Source organism: Alligator sinensis, unplaced genomic scaffold (genome assembly GCF_000455745.1).
Source record: "Alligator sinensis unplaced genomic scaffold, ASM45574v1 scaffold181_1, whole genome shotgun sequence".
Lineage (NCBI taxonomy): Eukaryota > Metazoa > Chordata > Crocodylia > Alligatoridae > Alligator > Alligator sinensis.
Genome location: NW_005842022.1, coordinates 582,881 through 602,971, shown reverse-complemented (window position 1 = coordinate 602,971; position 20,091 = coordinate 582,881). Strand labels below are relative to the sequence as shown.

The window sequence follows — 20,091 nt, the reverse complement described above, 5'->3', positions numbered from 1 at the left end:
GAATCAGGTGTTCTCCATCCTCAAACCTTTAGGGAAGAACCACCCCCAGGCCTTGCTCTGAGGCATCTGTCTGCAGTATAAACTCTTTTGTTAAGTACAGGCTGTTTTACTGCATAGTAGCTGTTTTTCTGTTCCAAACACTGTCTTACTTTTGAGTTGATCTCTTATAGTGCTTACTTCTGCAGCAGGTCAGTTAGTGGTGCTGTGATGGCAGCCAACTGTGGAATGAATTACTGATAATAGCTTGCTAAGCCCAGAAATGATTTCACCTGCTTTTTGTTCCCAACTTCAAGGCTCCTCTGAGACAAATGTGGTGGTCCGTTGGGCCAGCCAAGATTCTTGCAAGAAGTCTAAGACACCAAGATAAAGTCATGAGTATACCCACAATCCATTAGTGGGCAGTCCCAATATCAATGCCCCTTCTCCCCACATTGGAAACAAGTCATTTGAGCCTCCCTTCCTCCTCCTGGGCTGTGAGGATGCCCCAGGTGGCTTTCTTCTCTGGCAGGCCACTCAAGGACCCTCCCCTGGCCTGGGTTTTGGAGGAGACGGAGGTAATGCCCCTATTGTGGTAGGAGGTAACACTCCATAGAGACCTGGCCTGCTTCCTCTGCAGTCCCAGCTTCCTCAGGCCTGGAAGTGGCTGGCTTCCACCAGGAATTCCAACAGTCTACCTCTGCTCCCATGAAATCCTTTACGTTCTACCTGGCTTCCTTCAAGCTGGCCACCTGGTGGCGAAGCACCTACCTCCTGGTTTCTCCCAGAAGGATGGCCTCTGTTGTAGGGGCACCAGTTCTATGATCTCCACAGCTGATCGAGAGTCCTGATGTAGCCAGCAAGTGCACAAATTCCTTAGCTTCTGGGTCATGACTCAGGGCTGTGCATTCAGTTCCCAAGTCTCTAATCAAAACTTGTGATCATAGGCCTCCCCTTCAAGACCCCAGATGGTCCAGTATGGCTACTTTGAGGGTCTTGAGATCCCAGGCTGAATCTGCTCCCAGGGTCCAGTAAGCAGCCTGTGTCTCCTCAGTTAAGAGAGGGGCCACCCTCATACCCCACATGTCCAGTGGCCACTGATAGGTCTCTACTACCTGCTCAAAAGTTGCAAGGAAAGCCTCTGGGTCACCTGCCAGTTCCATCTTGGTGAGGACCCCACCTTCTATCCTTGAAGAACCAGGTGATTTACCGACTTGGGTGGGGGTCCGTCTTGAGTCCAAATGCAGATTCAGAAACTCTTGCGGTTGCCACTGCTGCTGGTGCTTCCTCTGGAACTGCTACTGCTGGAGTTGGAGCTGCTGAAACAGCTGCTGTTATTGCAGCTGCAGCCACTCCAGCCATTTTAGCAGGGCTCATGTGTCCATAGCTGGAGCTGGATTTAGCTTACCTCATTCTCCACCATGTGTAGCAGATTGTCTCTCCTTTAGCCTGTCCCAGGAACCAGCTTCCTCATAAAGGCCAGACAGCTCTTAGTTCCAGTTTCCAGTACATTTGTTTTACATATGAAAAGCTTGTCCCCACAGCAAAACAAAGCAAGCAATATGATAAACAAATGTGCCAATAACAAACAAAAGTAAACCTCTGGTCTTTCCTCAGCTTTTCCTTCAGCATGCCAGCCTCCTCTCCCTTTCCCTCAGCTACCTTACCTGGGAGCTTTTAACTTCCTCTAGGGGCCAGCCAGTCATCCTTGTCAGCTGTCCCAGGGCTCATAGGCAGGCTGGCTATTATTCCCTCTAGCCCCCTGCAGCTGGGCTTCAGCCCCTGACCCATGCACCTTGTTACACACATGTGTATATTTTAAGTAGAGTCCAGTTTTTATTTCAGTAAAATATAATTTATTTAAATCAGATTTAATTTATAAAAAGAAACAACTCATTTTTTTTTGAGGAACAAGAAACTGTCAGTAGAACAGAGTAGCACTTTGTTACGTAGCACTCCCAATACATTATGACTATGACCTTGTGTGCTCATTTTATTCCTGGATCTGTCAAAATCAATTAAACTGCTTGCAGTTAAGCATGGACTTGGGATCAGGAAATTACACAGGTGGATGAGTGTCTTCTTGCAGTTGGTCACTAGTCTGATGCCTTAGATCTAACTTTTGGATCCAACATGCTTCCAAGCCCACTGGGCCTAAGCAGTGTCCAGACACCATCTCTATCATTCTCGTCTTAGGCACGCAGACTCTCTCTCTAGGAGTCTTTGGCATATGGTACCCCATGGCCCAGCTGCCATAGGTTCAAGACCAGTGTTGATCCCTGAACAATCCTCTCCAGTAGCTTTTACATGCTGTTTTCTGGAGCTCCAGCATCTTGGGCACTCCAGTTTATCGTTTAGCACTTCAGAGGCTTGTGACAGATGAAGTAAGAACCTCAGTTTTTCCCAGGAACTTCTTAAACACATATACTCTCAATAGGCTCCTATACACATGCAGGGAGGCTGCTCCAATGCACTGTAATTACTGGACTCCAGCAGGCTCCAGCATCACGTGTATCAGCATCCCCATGATAAAAAATGTTGGCAGGGTGCTTTAAACTAAAGCTCATTTGATGAGATGACTCCCCAGGTGCTTTTAATTAGTGCATCTCTTAGAGCTGGACTAATTGAAGAACCCCCCCCCCCGAGCATGTCTATAAATGCCCTCAGTTTTAGTAAGCTCAGGTTGGGAGTCACAATAGGTATTGGATGACACAAACAAAGTTATTATCAAAACATACTGAAATACAACACGGTTTGTGCAGAATCAGATGACTTATTCTCCAGCCTATCAGGTAGGGCTTTACTTCAGTGCAGATCTTTCTGGTGCATGAAACTAATCCACAACATTTCAATTTGTATAGTGGGTGACCGGAACCTCCAGCTCTGCAAATTCCTTGACATCAGTGGGATTCAACAGGGCTGCAGGTTCTGTCTATATGAATGTACTTGCAGAATCGATTTACAGTGAATGTACTGATGGCTTCACCCTCCTTCTACAATTAATGGATTTTAATTTAGAACTTAGTATATAATGGATGGTGAAAATATGTAAATTCGCAGGGGTGTAGGTTGTAGCCGTGTTGGTCTAAGGACATAGGCAGACAAGGGACTTTGGGTAAATCTGATATCTTTTATTAGATCAACTCAGATAGTTGGCAAAAGTCTGCTTTGCAAGCTTTCGGGTATAAATACCCTTTGTCAGGCAGAGGAAGCATCTGCAGTTGGTCTGTGCTCTTCCTGGATGGAGTAGTAAAGCAGCCAGAGGCCAGTACATATGCAAGAAAGCCAGTCAGTTAAAATGTAAATTGAGGTAGTCAATAGGTGAGAGACAGGTGGCAGGGAGGGGAAGGGGAATGAATGTAGCTCTAGTCAATGGATGAGAGCTGGTGGTGGGTGGGGGAAGAAGGAATGAATATAGCTAGTAAAAAGTAGAGAGATTACCTAGGGAGTCAGATGTTAGGTAGGTTATAATGTGTCATCAATCATTGTCTATACTTAGTCCAGGGCTCATGGTAGAGCTGATATTTTTATTAGACCAAAAAGATTTTTGCAAAAAAAATTCTTTAATTGCAAGCTTTCAAGCACAAACACCCTTCTTCAGGCATCAGAATATCCAGTAGATTGATGAAGTGAAGTTCATAGGCTCATCTGTGAAAGGTGCTTTGTAAATTCACTTTGAGGATTAGAACTGAGAGATTGGAGAGAGAGTGGTTGTCTTGTGAGAAATGTGCCCCCACAAGTAATTGGGCATTCTTGTCTTTGATAGATTTTTGGTTCATTCTGGTTCACAGTTGTTTGGTTTCTCCTACATATTTTCCATCAGGGCATTTAGTGCATTGGGTGAGATATATTACATTTCTGGAGGTGCAGGTGTAAGATCCAGGAATGGTGATGGTTCTGTTGTGGGGTGTAGTAACTGTGGGGGTGGAGATGTGTTGACATGTTTTACGTTTCTTGTCACGGCATGGTCTGGATCCATTTGGTATGTTTTGGAGGGTAGGAAGCTTGCTTCTGGTGATGGGGTTGGTGAGGTTCTGTGCTTATTTAAAGGCTAGGATGGGTGGTTCTGGAAGATCTCTTTAAGAACTGGGTCTCCTTCTAGTATGGGTTGTAATTGTTTGAGGATTATCCATATATGTTCCAGGGAGGGATGATATGTCATAACCAGTGGTGTGTGATTCATGGGGGTTTTTCTTCTGTACAGCAGCAATTCTTCACGTGGTATCTGGATGGCTCTTTCAAAAGTGCAGTCTATCTCTTTGGAGGAGTGTCCTTGCTGAGTTAAGGCCCTTTTGAGATTTGTGAGGTGATGATGACGGGTGTTCTCAGTGCAAATTCAGTGGTACCAGACGGCTTTGGCTGTATATTACAGCTTTCTTGGTGTGTTTAGGCTGATTGCTGGTTCTGTGAAGATTTTTATGTCAGTTCGTGGGTTTCTTGTATATGGTGGTCTGTATTTTACCATTCTGAATAGTGACCATCATGTCTAAAAAGGAAATTTTGGCTTCAGATTTTTCCAGAGATAGTCTGATGGAGGGGTGATACTTGTTGAATTTCTAATATAAATCAATCAGAGGTTGCAGGTTTTCAGTCCAAATGATGAAGATGATATCAATCTATCTTAAGTATAGCAAAGATTTGATGGTGCAGTTCTTGAGGAATTTTTCTTCCAGGTGGCTCGTGAAAAGGTTGGCATAATGTGGGGTCATTTTGGTGCCCATGGTATGGAGGAAGTGTTGGTTATTGAAGGTGAAGGTGTTGTGTGTGTCAATGAAATGTATAAGTTCAGTAATATCTTTGAGTCTGTACTCTGAGTTATAATCTTGCTCTTGTAGATATGTAATCAGGCTTATATATTGCATTAAATCACATTCATTTCTTAATTGGTTAAAAGGAAGAAATACATAATTTTACTTGCATCTTCTGTGTAAAAGAAATGTTAGCACTGCTTATTATCCTTTTATGTTTCTTTTCCAGGAAAATGGAGTCTATACAATAGCAAAACTAATTTTACCGAACAAACAAAAGAAAGCAGTAAAAGCTAATTTATTACAGGTAAATCATTTCCTAATCAGGCATATTCAAAGTTTACCACAGTCTTTGGAATATTTTCCTGAGTTCTTGATATTTTATTGTTCAGTAGCAGCTTTATTCATTACTTTATTAAAAACACATTAAACAAATTGTAGAAATTTGAAGTTTATCAGTATGAACTTCAAAGTCATGCATTGGGAGACCAGTGATAGGGATTTCAGCTACACAACGGGGTCACATAGATTGGAGACATCTGAGGAAGAGAGACTTGGGGGCACTGGTTGATCACAGAATGACCATAACCTACCAGTATGATACAGCTATGAGAGGCTAATGTCTTAGGGTATATTACGTGGAGTTTTTTCAGGAGAGACAAGGAAGTATTGGTGTCTTTGTATAAGACACTAGTAAAACTCCAGTTAGAATATTGCATGCAATTCAAAAAAGATTAACTTAAATTGGAGCAAGTTCAAAGGACGACCATTAAGATGGTTAAAGGAGTGGAGACCTTGTTATAATACAAAATTAAAGGAGTTTGACTTGTTTCATTTAGGAAAATGGAGATTGAGAGTGGATATCATCACTCTTGTAAGTACATTTGTAGAGTTAATAATAGGGAAGATGAAGAGCTTTTTAAGTTGAAAAACAGCACCATCCCAAGATTAATGGCTACAAACAGGTTTTGGGTAAATTTAAATGGAAAATTAGAAGATGACTTCTAACTGTTAGAGGAATGAAGTTTTGGAAGGTTTGCCAAGCAAAATAGTGGGAGCAAAGAACATAAATTACTTTAAGATTGAATTGGCCAAAGTTTACGGAAGGGATAGCTTGAGAAAACAGGAAGTTCTGGCTCAACAATCGGTGGATGTGAAAAGGGAACATTTGTTTGTAGTCCTCAAATTGATGGAAGTGGTGTCAGAGATAATCCCATACCTCAAAGTTTCTAAAAGTTGCCAGCTGGGGCCAGGAAAGATTTCTTTTCCCCTCATGAATGCCACTGGCTTCAAAGAAAGGGGGGCCAGATGCCTTTATCTTTGTCTGAGACGTTTGGGACATTTGCTATTGCTGAGGCTTGGGGTTTTTGACTGACATCATTTAGAAAACAAGATGTTCCTGGCTAGAGGTTCTTGCATTTGCTCTCCGGATCATACGAAACACCAAATTTGGGGGCAGTAAAGAAGGAATTTTTCCTCTAGGTCAGTTTGATATGGATTGCAGGGCAGTTCGGGATGCCTTCCTTTGTAGCAAGGCCATGTTCCTTTTCCTAGGACTTTCTGAGCATATATTAAAGAAGTACTTCCCTGGCATTACAGTAGTGTAAGGCATTGGCTGTAGTCATCTCCCCAAACACATTTTTTTTTTTTTTTTACCTATGGCATATTTTCAAGGATTTGAAGTGACATATTTTGGGGTTCTCTGGGCATGTGAATGTAGGTGACTAGACTTGATGGTCCAGGATCCCTTTTCCAGTCTGATGCTCCTAAATAGGAAACACAGGAAAATAAAAAATAAATCACATGCTTATGAATACATTTTGTTATAATATAAACATAAGGCTGTGTGTATCTCGTGTAAAATAAACAAAAATGGATATTTTGTTGTGATATCCCTCTGCCTAAACTGCCTAATATTGATTCTCCTTTATTGTACCTATGGTTTTCACTGAAAGTCATGACGATTTGATGCAACAATATTGCCTCCATTTCTTTAGAGTTTGAGCATCTTAGTGTGGTCCTCAAATAGCATGGCAAAATATAATGCAGAGTAAGCCAAACTTAAAATGTAGGGTCATATGTCTTCTTTGCAAAAGATTGTACTATAGCAAAGGACTTTTCTCTGAAGGATGGTCCCTGAGCTTATAATCAAATAATGTTTGAATTCACCCAGGCTGAAAGTGACAAATCACTCGACATTTTGTAGCCTTTGTGAAATCTCTTTAGTGTGCTTTTAATTTCTAGTGGGCAGCTGTCTATGGGCACCTATACACACGATGGAGCTCTGCTCTGACACATGCTAATTAGTGCGTTCGAGCAGTTTCCATATCACATGTATTCAGCGTCCCCACATTTCAAAATGGCAGTGGGGGCACTTTAACTGAAGGTTGTTGAACGAATTTTAGTTAAAGTGCTCCTGCCACCATTTTGAAGTGGGGTATGCTGAATACACGTGATGCTGCGGGCGCTTTAAAGCAGCTCTCGGAGCCACTGTAATTAAAGCGCGCCCCCCTCCACCCCGGAGTACATGTAGAAATGCCCTGTGATACTAAGGCTACCTCCCCATTTGTCACCCTGGTTAGCCCTCTTGGTAGAGATTGAAAGAATTCCATTGGTATAAATACCGTACTTCCATCTTTCCCAGAGAAGTCCCTCTAAGTCAAGTGTGAAGTGGTTTGGGAAAACATACACCGCTGATTTGCCTGTTGTAAATGCTCTTGATGGCAGTCAAGTAGCTTGCAAGTGCACTAAAATTTTGTATAACACTTTAATTAAATCAATTTAAACTTTTTGTAGCATTATCCTTTGTAGAAATTGGAGATGGAGGAAACTTGTATATCTTCTTTTAGAGTTCATAAAATTAAATTTGTGTGTAATGCAGTAGGCACCTGTTTACTATGGTAACAATAAAGCTTTTAATAAGTTTAATTGGTGTTAATGTTAATGCAGTACATCATCAAATGTTACAAAAATGACATTTACAAGAAATGCTAAGTGAGTATATAGTATGAGTTAAATATAAAGGGTAAATTGACAAGAATAAATTCTATTATAGTAGTGCCTTCTGGTGCTATGCTGGCATGAAAAAGAATTACCACTGTATTGCTACATTCAGGTAAACCATATAAAATGTTACTTTCATTGAAATCATCTGCGGCTGCCTGTTGTCTTTTTCTCATAACTGATTTCTATATGTATAAATAGTGGGTCACATTTTATGAATGTTGCCGACATATTTCTTACAATGTGGCCTGCATCTTTATTGCTTTGACCAGTCTTCATTGCTGCTAGTACTTTTTCAATCAAAGTCCTTTATTTGGGAGTAGTTGTGATAATATTACTCATTCTTTCCACATTCAGTCCATATATAAAGTATATAAGGCCATAAATCTGAAGCATTTCAGAGACATCAGTCTGTTAATATCACAGTACTACTGTGAGGAAGGCCTGCTGTATTCCCATTTTATAGACTGGAAATAAACAGAGAGGTAAGGGACTGTTTCAAAATTTTTTTTCTATTCTGTGCTTCAGCCCTCAGATCATCATCTTTTATTAAGGCTTCAAGAAATCTCTAAAAAAGAAAACATTCAGGATGACAGCTGTTGATCTAATCTGGGAGGTTACACTGTACAGAGAAGGCCCTATGATGCTGATTTTTTAATAGAATATTGGAACTGCTAACAAGACAGTTATTTGGGAGTAAGAAAAAGATGCTGCTCTTAAAATAAGACAGTTTCTTGGCAATGTTGGTGATTTCATCCCTTGTCTGCAACATCTCAGATATCTTGTTCCCCTCAAAAATAACACTGAGCTTTGATCATCCTTCAGATATCTTGTTCCCCTCAAAAATAACACTTACCTTTGATCACCCCCCCCAGCCATTAATTTTTTGCAATATGTTGAATGGGTAGTGTAACAGGTGGCAGGGCCCTTCTCAAGATGGCCTGCCTGCCTGTCTCTATGGGGCAGTCCTCCCAGTCTCACCTGCAATGACTTTCCTGTTCTATAGACTGTTGGTATGATGCGGGAGACTGCCCATTACTGCCCCAATGCCAGGGGGCACTATCTGCAGCTACAACTCCCTACACTGCAGCCCATGCCTCGCAGATGGCATCACAGTTCTTAATATCACTGGCCCCACACTGGGCCCCATAATCCTCCAGTCCGAATCCCAAACAGATCCCTCCAATCAGGCAGCCTGCTCCGTTCTCATTCTGGGCTACTTAGCTCCCCGCCCCCCCCCCCCCCCAGACCTTTGGCCACATAGGCCAAAGGTCTTGGAGGCCTCACCTCCAAGACCAATCTGAACCTCAGGCCCTCGGCTCTGGGCGTCCCTCGCGGTGGGCCCCTGGCCCTTTTGACACTTCTAGTCCTGGCCCCAGCATTGACCAGTTGAGGGTGCCTCAAGTCAGGCTTCTTGAGCATCTAGCCCACTTTCTCTCATGAGTCTGCCTTCTCAGCCCTACTATGGGGTTACCCGCCCAGCTGTGGCGGGCTGGAGTTAAGGCAACCCAACCTGCCTTTCACCGGGGTGGTAGCTGGCCTGGCATTTCCTGGGGGCTCCTGCGCTACCAGGAGCCCCACCAGGCCACCCATCCCTGGCAGGGTGCAGTTTTAGGTTGTGCCCAGGACCAAGGGCCTCCTATCCATCCCCATAAGCTCCTGCCCTTACCTCCAGGCTGTTCCTGCTGCAGCTCAGCTAGGTGATGTTTCTGCCTGCCCTGGCAGCAGGGGACTGCAGCCTTTATATACTAGGGCCTCAAAATGGCTGCTGCCATCAGGCAACTGCTAGATGCCTGACCCAGCCCTTAAAGTGGCAGGCACCAACAGTGCCCTGCTACAAGTAGGTATAGTTAGACAGCATTCAAATGAGTTACCTTAAGAAAATATTTATTATCTAAGAGGCTCTGATCTCAGTCCAACTTCCTTTTGTTTATTACGTTTTCATGGGTTTTTTTTTTCTGTAATAATGATTATATAGAAGTTAAATTATTTTTAGAAATCCCTGTAAACTAGATGAAGTTTACTTGTTTGGTTGATCTGATAATTAGAATCATAGAAAATTAGGGTCAGAAGGGACTTCAGGAGGTCATCTATTCCAACTCCCCTATTCAAAGCAGGCCCATCCCCAGCTATATCATCCCAGCCAAGGCTTTGTCTAACCAAGTTTTAAAAACCTCCATGGATGAAGATTCCACAACCTCTCTGGGTAACCTGTTTCAGTGCTTCACTACCCTCCTCACAAGAAAGTTTTCCCTAAAAGCTAAGCTAAACTGCCCTTGCTGCAACTTGAGGCCATTGCTCCTTATTCTGCCATCTGCCAACACTGAGAACAATGTACCTCCATCCTCTCTGGAACCACCCTTCAGGTAGTTGGAAGTTATGCAAATTAAATATTTCATGGAACTTGTTTTATAGAGCTTACAAACAGTAGCATAAGGACAGGTAGCACTCCTTTTTGGAACAACATCCTATGGTTGAAGAAGCCAAAGCCCTGCTGGCGACACCATCTGTGCAGCCATTCATTGCTCTGCAGGATGAGTCCACTCCTGCCTGGGTCCTTTCCCTTGACTAGAAGGACTGAGGAGAACACCACCCGAGCCCCTGTCCCTTTCACCCTTGCACCCAGAGCCCTGTAGTCACTTTTGATCTGCTCAGGGTCACCCCTGGCAATTTAATTGGTGCCCTCATGCATGAGCGGCATAGGGTAGTAGTCAGATGGTTGGATGAATCTTGGCAATCTTTCCATGACATCTTGGATCCAGGCTCTGGGCATGCAGCATACTTCCCAAGACAACAGGCCAGGCCTGCAGATGGATCCCTCTGTCCCCTGCAGAAGGGAGCCTGCAACCACCACCACCCATCATTTCCTCTTGATGGCAACGGTCTCAATCCTTTCAACCTCGGGAAAGCCTGGCCTGGCCTGTTCTACCAACAGAACATTGCTTCTCCTTTTCTGTCACTAGAGCTCTATATCTGTTCTCTAGGCAAACCACTGAAGGTGGTATGAAGACTTCTGCTTACTGCCAGAACTCACAAACTTCCAACTTCCACCTTCTTTGGAGTTCATGTCCTCTTCCTTCTCTAGCGCTTGCTCTGGCAGTCCTTCCTCTGCAGTCCTAGAGGTCTCCTCCAACCTTAAATCAATGAAGTCCTCATGGCAGAGGATGCTTCAGAGCCTTACCACCTCCTCCTGTAGCTCTCTTGCCTGCTTGAGAGTGTGGTACAACCAGGAGGCACTGTTCATATCACAGGCACTCCCCCATCTAGCTGTCACTGGAAGGAACCTGCAAGCTGCAGTCTCCACAGCTCCAAACCAGGACCTGGGTGGAAGCCTTGATAATGAGCGGTTCTACCTTGGGCAGACACTTTACAGGTACAAGCAGAGGAAGACCTCAAAGTAGCTGTGGCTCTGGCATTGCAGTTTCCTCCAGCCATTTATCTGGGTCTCTTAATCCGCCACCTCTCCTCCTTGTCCCTCTTTTCAAGCAGGTCTTCCCTAGCAAAATTCCCTGTAAGCTGACTTGTTCACTGCTTCTTGGTTCTGAAAGATTCCCTTTTCCCTGCTAACCTGCTTGCTCTCATCAAGCTTCCCATGTAGGAAGGTGAGAGAGAATTTCCAGGCAAACTTGTGGATTTCTAAAAGTCATTAGTGGGATGTGTTTCTTTTTTATCTCCTTTTGACATTTTTAGTGCTCTACTTATTGTAAACCGCCCTGAGCCTTTGTTGGAAAGCGTGGCATATACATGGCATAAATAAATAATAACAATACACTCCAGTTTTCATAAAAAAACAGTCCAATTCTGCTCTTTTATCTTTGTGCAACCCCACTGGCTTCAGTGTAGCAATTCCAGGATCATAGAGCAGAATATGACTCCGTCACTAGCTATACACAAATAAAAGAAAATGATTTAAACTCCATGAACCTCAAAGTATAATATTATTCATGTATATATAATTCATCCATAGTTTCAAGAAGGCCTGCCCACATTTGAAGTACAGTATGCATTGAAACAGATGGCTTGTAACCAAAGTGTAGAACTGTTTATTTTTACTTTCATGAAGATAATTACCATGCTAATAGAATGGCCTACTTAGTCACTTTGTAGAAAGGTCAAGACTGTTTGGATCCCATGTTGTTTTATATGCTGTTTTTTAATTTGCCTGAAATTTATGATTAACATAAACATTTTTCTTACCTTAGTGTTATGCTTTTAGAGCCTTGAGGTTTCTCTTCAGTATGGAAAGAAATAGACATCTTTTTAAAAGGTATGGAAATGAAATATTTCATGGAATTTGTTTTATAGAGCTTACAAACAGTAGCATAAGGACAGGTGGGTGAGCAGGGCATAAGGCCTAGGTGCTGCTTAATGGCAGGGAGGAGGGGAGATGCCAGTGACTTTAAGTAGTGTTTACCTATGCATTTGATGCATCATATAAACAGAATTTTACAGCTATATACCCTTTCATTTTACTTTTGTTTTAATAAATCAGACCTAGCCAGCTTTCGTTGGTCTGCTAGGGGTCCAGTTTAAAAAATGTGTCGAGGATATTGGCTAGACAGGTGAGAAGTTGTGACTGACTCTTCTCCATCCTTCTTTTTCCAACACACTTTTTCTTCATTTCCATCCTTGCCATCCCTTATCCTGTCTTTATCTGTTTAAAAAGACAGACAAACATCAACCAAAAAAACAACCATAAATGCTTAGCCTAATTTTCACTGTGTTCATTGATTTGTATGTTGTATTCCTGCCTCCCATCCTCAGGGGCCTGGCAGATATTACATTTATCACATGATATGGCCATTCTATGATGTAATAAAATGGCAAGCAAACAATAAAGATGTTCCACAGCCACCCCTTGCCTGATTCTTACAGTCAGCCAATCATCCAGATTGATCAAAGGGAGCCCTAATCCCCCTAGCACCACTTGGGGTGGCGAGGAACAATGGTAATAAGCTGATGGAGAATAGGTTTAGGTTAGAGATCAGGAGGCAATATTTTACAGTTAGGGTGGCCAGAACCTGGAACCAACTTTCTAGGGAAGTGGTCCTCGCCCCTACCTTGGGTAAATTCAAAAAGAGGTTAGATGAACACCTGTCCGGGGTCTTGTGACCCCAGCATTCATTCCTGCCTGTGGCAGGGGGTCAGGCTAGATGATCTGTTCAGGTCCCTCCTGACCCTAGCTACTATGAAACTATAAGCCCTGATATCTGGGATGCTGCTGCCTTGTCTGTTGAAAGGGGCACTGGGCTGCCTGTCAAGTTGCTGACATGCTGGGAGCCTGACACGCATAGCTGGGGATTGGGTAGCTTACCTAGCCTGGCATGCATGTCAAGCATGGCAAGATGTATGATTTTTGGGATTGGGTATTGGTTAAAAATAATTTATTACATTATTTAGGAATAAGCAATAGCAGCAAATAATTATAAACTATGAATAATTTAATTTTAAAATTATTTAAAAATCTCTCTTGTGGACACAATATTCTGTTATAAACCTCAGTTTAAAAAATATACAACTATTAAATCTTCGTAGACTCTTCCCTACTGATTTGTTTGAGATCTTCATTGATATTGGACATTACGTTCGCGATATCAGTGCTTATGAAGAGCTAGTATCAAAGCTCAATTCATTACTGGTAAGTACAATCACAATTTTTTCATAAAATTAAGAAATGCCTACTCTTTGCAATATACACACATGTAGATAGTTAAAATATTGCATTTGTGTTTTTTTAATTTAAAACCAGGAGGAGGAATTGAAGCAAATTGCTGAAAGTATTGAAAGCATTAATCAGAACAAAGCACCTACAAAATACATAGGCAATTATGCAATTTTAGATCATCTTGGCAGTGGAGCTTTTGGAAGTGTTTATAAGGTAAACTTAGCCTTTTGATTAAAAAAAAAAAAAAAATTTCTATTTACAGGCTGGTGGTGTTTTTTGCTTCCATTATAAGCATTAGTATTCTTGCTGGACACTATTTGTATGTGTAAAAAGGACCAATACATTTCTCAGGTCTTCATTGCTGCATTTTTCCTTTAAATTACTTCTCACAGTTAGCAGTTTTGCCTGCTACAAAATGTGAGAAATCTGTATAAAGCTCAGGGATTCGTAGCCCTGTTTTTGCAAAGCCTCACAGAGAGCATCTCTGATGTTCCTTAAAACATCTAGGCAAGCCCTGAAGGATACTGCCATCTCTACCACAGGGTCCACCACTTTTTGATCACACAGTAAAAAGAGATACGGATCTAATTTATGTAATGGAACCAAAACATGTCTCCTTATATAATAACTTCATATCCACAGTTATTTTTTTTTTTTGCCTTTGTTGTTTGATTTTTACAGTTTTACCCTTCTCCTTAGGTTAGAAAACATAGTGGCCAAAATCTTCTAGCAATGAAAGAAGTCAATTTACATAACCCAGCATTTGGAAAGGATAAAAAAGACAGAGAGAGCAGTGTAAAGAACATTGTCTCTGAATTAACCATCATTAGAGAACAGGTGAGTCTCATAAATCCTACCTTCATGTGGGGACGTCCTCTAAAAATTTCTCACCAGCACTAAAAATAGCTCATCTGAATTGTTTTCTGTACTGGGAGCACTACTGGTTGTTACTGGTAGTATTTTTGTTTTGTAAAAAACACCAGCAGTCTAACTATTCTGACAGCTTCTATCATGCAGCTCAGCCTATATTACCAGCAGCATAAATAGGGATTTAGAACTAGATCTTAGTCAGAAAAAGTTCTTCCTTGTGATTAAAATTATGTTCATGTCCCCATTTTAGTTGTAATTTGAAATTAAAAATCTGATTCACTGTTGGCTTTTCTCTTTGAACCAGTGGCATAAAGTGCAGGCTTGGTCTTAACCTTCTTTTCCAGTTTGGAACCATGTTGTTCATTCACTCTGTTCCTGGTAGCTCTAAGGAGAGAAAATATACTGGTGACAGTCATATTCGCAAAACACCTTCTCCCATAATGCAGCTTCAGAAGAAAGCATAAAAATAGCTCAGCCTTTTTTCTGTACACTCCTAGAGTTCACAGCCTGTGTTTTTAGGAAGTCCTTTTACTCTCAGTACAGACAGAAAAGATAAATCTTTTTGCTTTGACTCTGCAAAGGTGCTTAAGACTAGAGAACAATCTACTCCTAAATATTTATTAAATTGAAGTAGTTGTAATCAGTATGAACACAGTAATTTTTTAATGCAAAGTCATTTTTGAAACTTTAAAAAATATTTGCTCTTCATACCTTGGTATCTGCCCCAATTTATAGATCAGTGTATAAAAATGTGCTCTCTGTCTGACACTAATTCTAAATTATTTTTCTTATTGTAGCTTTATCATCCCAATGTTGTACGATATTACAGAACTTTCCTAGAAAGTAAGTATGTCTTAGTAGGCTACCATGTTGTATATAATGAAAGAATTGTAACATATACATGTCTCAAAACAGTCGGGTATATCTAACTCAAACAGTAGACACTAACTTTCTCTTAGGGATAGTGCTATGGTTCTGATAGCCTTAGACTGCTTTAAGAACTGAAATAATTAGATTATTATTTACATTTATTGCTATAGCAATAGTACCACAGTCTGCGTGGCATTGTCCAAACACAGAAACATTATCCAAACATGTTTGAAACTTAATATGAATGGTAAATGGGCCATAATTTGTTAATTTCATGGGTTTTCCCCATATGTATAACTGTTCTTTAATCTAACAGTTAGCTAGATTAATTTCCTGTAGTTGTAGAAAGCATGGCTCTTTAGAAGGATTTGAATAATAAGCAAGAATTATAATATAAAATCTATTTGCTCACACAAATACGTTAGTAGAGTACTCAAATAGCAATTGAATTTGTATATTTAGAATAAAATAATGTTCTGTATTCAGATATCTTCTATATAATATTCTTTTGCTATTGCCCTTTTACTTTGTTGTGCATAGATGACAGGTTGTACATAGTAATGGAGCTCATAGAGGGGGTACCACTAGGAGAACACTTTCGTTCTTTGAAGGAGAAGCAGCAGCAGTTCACAGAAGAGAGAATATGGAATATATTTATACAAGTAAGGATCTACATTTTGTTTTATGACCTTCCTTTATGTAATTTGTAGAAGAGCTTATATATGTTAGGCTACTAACCTGACAAAATAATCCTCACTGTGCTGAAACAGTACTGTCATATGAATGCTATTGTGAGTGACTTTGAGTAGTTGCTAAAGTTCCTAATGTGCTTTCCTTGTTTGATGTTTGTTTTAAAGCTGTGTTTAGCTCTTCGTTATTTGCACAAAGAAAAGAGGATTGTCCATAGAGATCTCACTCCCAACAACATCATGCTGGGGGACAAAGACAAAGTAACAATTAGTAAGTAGATTTTTTACAAACACTGAGTTTTAGCCCAATGTACTTTGGTCACCACACTTCAAAACCAGTGGACTCTTAGTGAATGAATTCAGAAGCATACAGTAGTGTAAACCAGTTAGTAAGGTTACCAATTATTGGTTATTACTAACAGATTTCATCAGCTGTGACTATATTACACATGTATTTACTTGATATTGCTGACCAGACAATGCAGCCTTTATTAAAAAAATACTTAGGATGATGATACTTCATGGCCTGCTCCCATTGAAGTTAACAAGAATAGGAAGATAGACAATCACTTCAGGTACATGTACCAAGGTGCCAGAAAACATACAAAGCTAACATTCTATTCCATGGGTCTCATGCAATTGTAAATTACCCATCAATTAGCTTTCTTTAAACCACGTTATCTTATTTCACTTGTAGGAACATTCAGGAGTCTTTTCTGGTCAGTCTGTCATACAGTTTTCCTGTATGACATGCACTCACACTTAGAGACTTTACTTTTAGTGCTCAGATGCAATCCTTGGCACCGGGTACTGCAGTACTTCTTCTGAATGTGGTTACAGCCTGTGTAAATCACTAGATTTTAAGGCATCCCATTAAGCAAGAGGAAAGAGTCACAAATTGGAACACATAAGGAACTAGGACTGGTTGCCAGAAAAGATGGGTGCTGATGAACACCAGGAAAGGAAAGGACTACATCCCTTCTCTAGTTAACAGTACAATTATCCTGCAATACCCTCTTGTGATGAGAACTCCTCATCTCATTCCAATTCTTTTAACCAAAGGTTTCAAGATCTACTTGCACCCAGATCTCCCATTTTTCGTCTTAGTGCTCACTCTTGGGAGTGATGTTGATACCTAAATAATGCCCTATAATGCTATATATACTGGATACCCATGTTTCCCATCACCCAAAAATGGAGGCAGGAGAAACAAGCACAGTTTCAGAATTGGACTCGAAAGCAAAATTTGAGCACACAAAAATATTTCAAAGAACTACAAGGTTTTAATTCCAATGACTGAATTAATGCAATGTGGAATATTCAGATAGGTTACCAATGCAGTTCGCACACTGTAACTAAAAGCCCATGATAGTCAAAATTGGTCTCGTTCACTGATTAAGTTGCTGAAACAATGACAGAATTTGAGCAATGGAAAATAGCTACTTGCTTTAAAAAAGCTACCTGCACATACAAATACAGCATTCTACTCTGAGATTAAAACGTTGTAGTAACATTTAAGTTATGGGTATATGAACAATTTACAGTGGGGCAAAATGGAGCTGTTTTTTATTGCACAGCAGTCACTCCACAGTAACTGCCTATGCACACATTTTTATCTCCCGCCAAGTGGAATTTAAATGCCAATAGCTTAGTCCTCAATAAAAGAGCAATAAATGACCATGTTTTAGCTTCCAGTGACTACAAGTGAAGAGTGTATACTGGCAGTTACCTCAGAACATCTGCTGCATGGAAAAGCCCAGCCCTTTTTTGTGTCCCATGGTAAACTGTTTGTATTTTCATATTGTTAATGTCAGTTATATAAACTAACTAATTTGTGTACCATTTGATTTAATGATTACATCTAATATGCTAAAATGATTGACCTTTAATAATCATATCATATCAGAAGTTTTGACTGGGATTGGCCACTGAATTATGAAAAATACACATTCATAAAAAAAAATTCTAACAAAAATCCTGAGTATAGCCAGAGAGCATAACAACAAACTACCACTGAGGGGCACTCTTGCCTTGATCTTGCTGCTTTGCCTAGCTACCTGTTTACTTACAGAGGTGCAGAATAATTTTCAAACACGTTCCCCAAATGGTACTAGAAAAGCATTTAAATTTGTGTCACAAATTTACAGATATATGAAAAACCAGGGATATGGAAATCTACTTAAGGCTCTGTTTTGTGCTCTTGCAAGAGACTCTTGCAGCATTTGAACACTGTTTTAGTCTACCTAGTCCAGAAAATAATAATATGTATTAATACACGTGTGGTGGAGGAGGGGAAACTGAAGGGCTTTTCTCCATTATTTCTCAGTGTCACCATAACTTATTTCATGACCCTAATAGTCCTCTTAATAATAGTGAAAATGTTCGCTATCAGTAAATTGATATGGAATCCCACATAATCCTTACAGCCCATACATATCAAGGACTGGATTACTTAATAGTTTTCATAGAGACAGGATACTAGATATTTGTGGAAGAGGCTGATTATTTACTTGACAAATTGAAAAGGATCCCTGTACAGTGAGATATGTAAGGTCTAACATAGGTGAATATTCATGTACAAGCTCTGGAAGTTCTTAAAACCTCATTCTGCAACATGTTTAACACAGGGACAGATTTTATGAATCCAAACCTAAATAAAATAAAATAAAACAATTCTGTTCCACATGCCTAATCACCAGGGATCCTAGTTTTCTCTGTTTAAAAATCCCAAGTTCTTTGATAAAAAACCTCAAATTCTCTGATTTAAAAAACCCACATTTTTCCATTTTTAAAATGAAACACAACTGTATATATAGCTGTCAGTTGAACACAATTTTTAATATATTTACTGTCACAACCCAAAGGTGTGATTTTGTTTTGTGTGTGCTTTGGCACCACTGAATTATTTTCCCGCCAATTTGTAGCTTTCTTTGCAGTGTGCATTTCTTCTTTGCAGCACAGAAATGCACTTTGCAAAGAGTTCCCGCCATTTGTATTATAATTCGAGCCCCATTATTGGCTTGCGTGAAATTATTCACGGCTAGCAATTGGCTTGCTAGCCGTATAAAAGGCTTGAGTGGTTTCCGCCCAAGCTGGAGGACTCCACGAACACCAGGAGGAGGAGACTTCACGCTGTGTGAAGATCTCTAAGCGCTGCGGAGCCTATCTGACCCAGTGCATTTCAAGCAGGCAACAGGGGTCGCACCAGCCTCTCGCCCCCCCCCGTCGCCGTTCTCAATCCTCGATGTATCCCTCTCCCTGCACGCAAAAGGATCCACGGAGCCTCGACAACTCCGTGGGAGTGATCCGAATATTGTCTAAGTCCTCAAACGAGGATTCAAGCGGAGCTGTGCCTGGGAAACTGTCCAGCCTACACCGCGACCATCTTCGGTGTAAGTAAACAATCTTGAATCAACCATTAAGCGTCCATGCCTAATTCTAGCATGTCGCCTGTTTTCTCTGACCCAGCGTGCCCGGGCTGCTGGCCACAGCCCGCGCGGCGCGAAAAAGGACCCGGATCACTCCCGGCCCGCACATTTACAATTTTGAATCAGTTTGGAAGCCTAACCGTGCCTCAGTCATTATAATAAAATAAATTCTAAATACCTATATATTTTGGCATTTGAATTTGTTTTTTTATCATGGAAAATCAGAACTCCCCCTGGACCCACATCCTGGTAAGTGAAGGGGGCAACTGCGGCTGCCCCCTTCCCCCTGCTGCTTTGTGACTCTGAGCAGCCAGTGCCCTGCCCCTGCCCCTGCTGTTGCCCCTCACTCCCAAACAGCGCCCTCAGCCCTGCCGGTGCTCCTCACTCCTGAACCACAGCTCCCTGACCCTGCTAGTGTCCCTCGGTCTTGACCCACAGCCTCCTGGCCCTGCTGGTACCCCTCACTCCCAACCCACAGTCCCCCTGGCTCTTCCGGTGCCCCTCACTCCTGACCCACAGGCCCCTGGCTACACTGGTGCCCCTCACTACTGACCCACAGCCCCCTGGCCCTGCCAGTGCCTCTCACTCCCAACCTACTACCCCCGGCTCCCAGGACACTGTCCCCCTGTGTGTGGGGGGAAAATGGGGTGTGTGGGAGGAAGGGGGGTGTGGGCACAGGTGATGCAGCAGGGGGTGGAGAGAGCACAGGCTATAAGTTGGGTGCATGTGGGGGGCACATGCCCCCCCCCCCCCCCCCAGATTTCTGCACCCATAACTGGGTGCAGGTCTTTAGCCAGGCTGAACCAACTCTGGGCAGGAGCTGCCTTTGGAGCCCAGTGGGC

General features: G+C 41.6%; 1 protein-coding gene across 1 annotated transcript in view; it reads left to right on the top strand.

Moving 5' to 3' along the window:
* The window catches only part of NEK10 (NIMA related kinase 10), a 189,868-nt gene that overhangs the window by 40,918 nt on the left and 128,859 nt on the right, over positions 1 to 20,091 (top strand). Inside the window, exons 15-22 of the mRNA XM_006022187.2 lie at positions 4,954 to 5,031; positions 11,930 to 11,994; positions 13,263 to 13,365; positions 13,477 to 13,605; positions 14,092 to 14,229; positions 15,060 to 15,105; positions 15,673 to 15,794; positions 15,990 to 16,092. Coding sequence (XP_006022249.1) covers positions 4,954 to 5,031; positions 11,930 to 11,994; positions 13,263 to 13,365; positions 13,477 to 13,605; positions 14,092 to 14,229; positions 15,060 to 15,105; positions 15,673 to 15,794; positions 15,990 to 16,092 — 784 coding nt within the window. The remainder of the gene's footprint in view (positions 1 to 4,953; positions 5,032 to 11,929; positions 11,995 to 13,262; positions 13,366 to 13,476; positions 13,606 to 14,091; positions 14,230 to 15,059; positions 15,106 to 15,672; positions 15,795 to 15,989; positions 16,093 to 20,091) is intronic.